A 6,687-nucleotide genomic window follows, 5' to 3' on the forward strand; every position below is an offset into this window, starting at 1 on the left:
TACAGTTGTGGTGACAAGTGATAACTATCAAAAGTACTGTACAGAACAGTTGCAACTACATTACTATTTTGTTCAAAAGTACTGGAACAAACTGAATTGATCGCATGAAAGGCCATCAATATCACTTGTACAAGTAAAACGGTGACAACTACCAAAGTAGAAAACATAGTATACTCACGAGGACAGATATACAATGACTGGAACTGGAGAAGCACTTGACAACTAAGAGTATCATTAATATTTGTTATTACAATACACCCCGGTGTATCCAAAGAGTAGAGCAGAACAGTAACAGAGGAACACATGTAAAAGAATAAGCTGTTACACCACGGTGTATCTGTCGATTAGCAGAGTAAGTAAAGTAAACCAAGCTTTCTTGATTCGAAAGAACCTAAGATGAGTAGGCTACTGCAGGAGGGTGCAGCGCCACCCGCGCAAACTGCGAGCCGGAATACTTCCTGTACACCGCCTTCAGCTTGCTCTGAGGGGCGGCGGCGTGCGAGGCGACAAGGGCCTTGGCATGCTCCCTGAAACAACAGCAGATGCAAACAGACATGAGTTTCCAGCTCAACCAAGTTGTTCATTCAGGTAGGCACTACTCATCCAACTGAAGAAGAAGAACTTACATGAGCTGTAGCTCGTTGAAGCCGGTGTGGTGCTTCAGGGTCTCTGTCCAAATGGGACTCTTGTTGAGCGTGCACCGAGCAGCATACACAGCGGAGGCTGCCACCAGCGACGGGCAGAGCGAGACCATCCCGTACTCCATCAGCGCCAACTCGGCGAAGAAGAACACCATGTGCTCCAGCTCCTTGTCGCTCCCGGCCCCGGCGGCCTTGGCGAACCGCGCCAGGAAGACGTACATGGTAGGAACAGTGAGGTTCCATGACATTTTGTTCAGGATGCTCTTCTCCATGCCGAGGATCTGCTGCCGCGAGTACGTGTTGTCTGAGATGTGAATGAAGTCATTGACCTGCAAAGCAAACACAACCAACTTCAGGATCCAGAGTTCATTCAGACATGAGCAGCTACACGAAACGAAAGGGGATGAAAGGGCCATACCTCGGGCGCCCACATTTCCTCGTACTTGCAGGCGATGAGCATCGCTGCGATCCCGACGAGCTGCAGCTCCCTTCGAGGCACCGCCTTCATGGAGAGGAACCGGTCGACTATGTAGATGGTGAGGTAGAAGCTTTCCGGCATGAGCTCAAACTTATGCGCCACTTCGGCGAGCCAGTCCACGAGGATGGCCCTCATCTTGTGGTTGATCTCGGGCTGGCTGTCAATGTACTGGACCGGCAGGTTCTCGTGCTGCAACACAGTACATATTGGTGAGCAATTCAGAAGGTCACTTGAACTGAACATACAACATGCTGAAGAGGAAGGAAGATCGTATTAACCTGCGCTGTCTTGTAGTAACTGTAAATGTCGTCGATGTAGTCGACGACGGCCAGCTCGTTGTCGCCGTCGAGCCTGTCGATGTCTTCCACGACGTCCTTTGGCTTGCGATCGAGGCCACACGCTTCCTGCCATTGAAGAAAACAGGCAAGCAGATGTCAGCCACAGCGCTAGATGCATACAGTGGAAAGGAGCAGTGCAGCACAGAGGCGTTGGATTGATCAGGTCGCTAAAAGCTCACCTTGGAGCGATGGGAGAGCACTAAGCTGAGCGTGTCCACCAGCTTCTTTCTGGGGAGCACTAAGCCGGCGGTGGCGGCGCCCTCTGGCGGCTTCCTGTTCTCGTCGGAGCCAGTGTTGATGGCCTTGGCGGCGGCCTGCTCAGGACGAGGGGCGGGCTTGAGAACCTTCCTGGCCACCGCCGGCTTCAGGGCGGCAGGAGGAGCAGGAGCAGGAGCTGTTGCGTTCTGCAAACCAATTTGGAATCAAGAAATCGCAAGGACAAAGATGAGAACCGAAGGAGGGGAGCGAGAAGAGGGCGCGTGCGCGTCCGTACCTTGTTCGTCACAGCGCAGTTGTTCTTTAGGAGCTGGGAGCCGAAGCTCCGGGTGACCCGGCGATTGATCCCCTCCGGCACCGGCAGCTTGGTTTTCCTGTTACAGATCGACGGGGATTCAGGAATCAGGACATGGAACGCAAGAAAGGAAGAAGCAAGAGGGGATTAATTCATGAGCTGATTTCTACTCTTACCCGTCCAAGACATGGGGGGCGTGGACGAGGTTGCCGATGTCTCCAAGCGGTTGCCGAGTTCGGCCGGCGGCGGCCTTCTGCTTTCCTGTCGGGACCACGGCACCTGACCATCGCCAAAAGAGAAACAGGTCAAGAATTGCCGATGAACGAATCGGGCAAGAAGGGGCAAGAAACCGCAATTAGACAGCCCTGTAAACATCAAAACCCCAATCTTTCTCCACCAGATCGACGGAAAACTTTCAACATCAAGAATCGCACGAAGAAAAGCAGAACGGCGAACAGATCAAGACGGCCGCGAATCGAATTCCCCACTAGGCTCCTCCCAAAGATCCTTGAGGCGGGAGCAAATCAAGAAAGGACGAGCGATCTCCACGAACACGAAGAAGCGGCCAAGAAAGCGCAAGAACGAAAGAAGGAAAGATTCGCACCTCGGTTCGCCGGCTGCGGAGCGGCAGCCACGGCCTGGTGATTCCTCGTCGCCATGGGTCTCTCCTGCCTCCTCCCGAAAGTCCGGCGAGGCAGCGAGCGGAGTAGAGTCTCTCTTCCTCCTCCTCCGATTGATTCCACTCCTACCTCCGATCTTCTTGCTCTCGGTGGGGGATTGGATTGCGGGGACTGGGTCACGGGAGGGACGGGGTGGGAGGGGCGGAGCTTTATGTACGAGCCGGCGGCTCCAGCGATGGGGAGACGAGAGCTGGGATCGAGGACACGGAAACTAGCCGTTGGCGGTGTGGGTTATAGATGGAAAGTTTCTGGCCGCAGTCCTCGTACATGGAAAGTCACCGTTTTGGGTGCCTTGACGGTGACGGAGAGTCCCAAGGTTGTGATGTTTTTTGGTCACGATATTCTGTTGCAGCTTCACTCAAGGCTCAACACGGTTTCATCCCAAATCCTGAGCAAGAGAACAGTGCTCCGTAGAATATTTCTCCAAAATGCAACTTACAAACACACATTTCTTAGAGTAAAATGCATGAGTGGTACCAGAACTTGGAAACCCAAATCAATACGGTCATCGATCTTTCGACTATGCAACATACGGTAACTAAATACGGCGGAGTGTTCATCTAGGTCACTCGCTCATTATACAATGGTGTATCGTTGATGTGGCATTGTGTGGACTCCGTCTGCCAGCTGAAGGGATTCGTAGCATAGAAAACAAAAAATTTCCTACCGCAAGAACAAAAAAACAAGCCAAGATGCAATCTAGAAGATGGTAGCAACGAGAAGATCATGAGACTAACCCTCGAAGATTTCCAAAACCTACGAGATTAGATCTCGTTGCTGCGGTAGACGATCACTTGCCGCTTTCAAAAGCGCGTAGAAGATCTTGACAGTGCCACAATCGGGCAGCACCTCCGTACTCGGTCACATGTTCGGTATTGATGAAGACGACGTCCTTCTCCCCGTTCCAGCGGGCAGCGGAAGTAGTAGATCCTCCTCGGAATCCCGTCAGCACGACGGCGTGGTGGCGGTGTCGATGGAGATCTCCGGCGGAGCTTCGCTAAGCATATGCGGGAGAAGTAGTGGAGGAGGGGCGCTAGGGTTTGGGGAGAGGTGGTGCCTTGGGCGCCGGCCACAAAGGGGGGCAGCCAAGGTTGGAGGCAAGAGTGGCCGGCCACCCTCCCCTTGTCCCTCATTATATAGGTGGAAATCCCAAGAGTTGTAGTCCAAGTCTTCGAATAAGACCCCAACACCAAAACTTCCCAAAGGTGGGAAACCTACTCAAGGGGGGAGTCCTACCCAAGGTGGGACCCCCACCTTTTCCTTAGGTGGGGTGGCCGGCCACCTCAGGTGGAGCCCACCTGGGACTCCTCCCTTAGGGTTTGGCCGGCCAAGCTTGTGGAGTCCCTCTGGGACTCCACCTTCCATAGTGCCTTTCTTCCGGACTTTTCTAGAACCTTCTAGAACCTGCCATAAATGCACCGGATCATTTCCAAACTTGGAATATGACTTCCTATATATGAATCTTATTCTCCGGACCATTCCGGAACTCCTCGTGATGTCCTGGATCCTATCCGAGACTCCGAACAAAACTTCGAAAATCCATTCCATATATCCATATCTACTTAAACGACATCAAACCTTAAGTGTGTCACCCTACGGTTCGCGAACTATGTAGACATGGTTGAGACTTCTCTCCGACCAATAACCAATAGCGGGATCTAGAGATCCATAATGGCTTCCACATATTCAACGATGACTTTAGTGATCGACTGAACCATTTACATATGATACCGATTCCCTTTGTCACGCGATATTTTACTTGTTCGAGGTTTGATCATCGGTATCTCTATACCTCGTTCAACCTCGTCTCATGACAAGTACTCTTTACTCGTACCGTGGTATGTGGTCTCTTATGAACCATTCATATGCTTGCAAGCTATTAGACGACATTCCACCGAGAGGGCCCAGAGTATATCTATCCGTCATCGGGATGGACAAATCCCACTGACAAGGTATTAACTTGTCAATGCCTACGGGTTGTAGACTAGGGTTTAGTTGGAAGTAGAGGGCAAGTAGATCTCGAAGGTTTCAGCCGAAAAGTACTCGACGATATGAAAACTAGGGTTTGTGAGACAATGATTCGATACCTTCTTTGTCCCTCGGCTCCCCCTTATATAGGAGGTGGAGCCGAGGGATTCGTGATGCACAAGTTACAGAGTCCAGGAAGGTTTCTAACTCATCCCGCAAGATTACAAATAATGCTTCCTATTACAACTCTAGCTTTCCTTAATAGTATCTTGGGCTTCTGAATCTTCTTATCCTTCGGGTCGTGGGCCTTCAGTAAACCCCGGGTACCTTCTTCGGTAGGCCCATTGGGGATGCCTATGTCAGTAGCCCCCGAGATTTTGCTTGAATCGTAGAGTCAGGGAAAATCTCCACATTTATATTTATTCGATAACTCTGAACTTTATCACATATCTTTGCATACGAACTTCTATATTGTACAGTGATAATGGTAGTTGGGGCTAGTTCATCTGATGGATCAGGTACTAGTTAACTTCTCTAGTGGCAATCCGCAAAAACCTACTTCAAGATCACGTCCATGGACATGATCTCGGGATACTGGTGTAAACTTCGACAGGTGCCGCTTAAGGTCTTACCATTCTGTCGAGTCCCAGTCATATTTATCGGGTACCTAACGCGTCCGTTAGGATTTTTCTTCGTATCTGTTGATACAGAAAAAAGTAGCAAACCGACGTCAGAGACGACGCCACGCTACACAGAACGGATCCGGGGTCTTACCTTCGCAAAGTTTTGCGGCATTCAGAAATTGTTCGCAACTTTGGCGTTCTGAGAATATATTGTCGAGTGCTTTTTCGGCTATTGGAATAGCACATTTTATTGAGTCAACAGATGACTTATATTGCTCTCCCGATGGGAGTATATGTAGAGTTATTTACATAACTCGAAATATGCTCACTTTTTCTCTTTTTTTTTATTTTAAATTTCATCGGGCACGCGAACAGCGTTCCTGATGGGAGTAGCCCCCGAGGCTACAGTCAAGGACTTGTGCTCGGGTGTAGGCTCAACGCCTTATGTCGCTATATTTTTCACCTGTCGCATAGTCTCTTCAAATCTCTCGGGTGCGCGAACAGCGCTCCCGACGGGAGTAGCCCCCGAGGCTATGAGCAAATACTTGTATTTGATCATAGGCTCTCGCCATTTCTATTTTTTCTTTCTCGAATCTTTCATTTTTCCAAAGTAGCCCCCGAGCATTTGATCAAAAACTTGTATTCGATCAAAGGCTCTCCGATATCTTTTGCTGTCGCCTTTTTTTATGAAACTATTGAGTCGAAATTTTCTCTTGCTAAGATGACATCATTGCTGACGATAGCCACGACCGCAATTCCTGGAAATCGCGAGAAGTTCTCTGTCACTACCTTGCGGGCCCAGATTACGCATCATATTGACACGTCGTGCAAGTGGAGGACACACGTTCTCCGTTTTTCCTGGCGTGCGCACTGTAACGCGTGCAAGGTGAAATTACTTTTTTACCCCTATTCCACGTGTGCATCATTGTGGTGACCCGGCATACCACTGCATGGTGTAGTATGCAAGTCTGATATAACACCAATGAAACACCGTTCCACTAGTATTATATCGCTCAGAGTGGTACAACAGAAACATATGCGGGTCCAAGGCATGTCTATAGAATTACAACATTGACTCTGTTACATAAGATCATCACAGCCTCCTACTTTACAATGAGGTAAAACTGCAAATAACTCCAGAAGTACGACTCGTAGTCTAGTCTTATCACGAACTCTACTTGTAGAGTATTTAACTAGCTATAGGGGCTAAGCATAGATTCTAGCTAAATAGGAGCTAGGTTTAGGAAGAAAGTTCCTTTCTATTGCTAATCTAGGTTTTCTCCTTGTTGGATGTGGTATCTGACTCTTCTGACAGGTCTTGTCTCTTGAAGTAGTTGTTGACTCCTCGGCCTTCGAGTTGTACTGTAGATCCTCCTTCGATGCCTCCATATCTAAGCAGGGGATTTAAGAGTGAGATGAGTACGAGTGTACTCAACAAGTTCATTATA

General features: G+C 49.4%; 1 protein-coding gene across 1 annotated transcript; it reads right to left on the reverse strand.

Moving 5' to 3' along the window:
• Positions 1–215: 215 nt before the first annotated feature.
• LOC127318393 (cyclin-B1-5) lies at positions 216–2,842 on the reverse strand. Its single transcript, XM_051348879.2, has 8 exons — positions 2,573–2,842; positions 2,145–2,247; positions 1,951–2,047; positions 1,637–1,861; positions 1,398–1,523; positions 1,060–1,308; positions 627–970; positions 216–527 (listed from the first exon to the last, which is right to left on the reverse strand). Exons 1-8 carry the CDS (start codon positions 2,625–2,627, stop codon positions 392–394), a joined length of 1,335 nt encoding a protein of 444 aa, XP_051204839.1. The 5' UTR covers positions 2,628–2,842; the 3' UTR covers positions 216–391.
• Positions 2,843–6,687: the final 3,845 nt, after the last annotated feature.

Source organism: Lolium perenne, chromosome 2, assembly GCF_019359855.2.
Source record: "Lolium perenne isolate Kyuss_39 chromosome 2, Kyuss_2.0, whole genome shotgun sequence".
Classification (NCBI taxonomy): Eukaryota; Viridiplantae; Streptophyta; class Magnoliopsida; order Poales; family Poaceae; genus Lolium; species Lolium perenne.

Bases quoted from the DNA above. Each gene is read 5' to 3' on its own strand.
- LOC127318393 (XM_051348879.2), bottom strand. From the start codon at position 2,627: ATGGCGACGAGGAATCACCAGGCCGTGGCTGCCGCTCCGCAGCCGGCG. The intron at 1,524-1,636 runs GTGAGCTTTTAG...CTTCAATGGCAG, and splicing joins TGCTCTCCCATCGCTCCAAG to GAAGCGTGTGGCCTCGATCG. The intron at 1,309-1,397 runs GTTAATACGATC...ACTGTGTTGCAG, and splicing joins GTTACTACAAGACAGCGCAG to CACGAGAACCTGCCGGTCCA.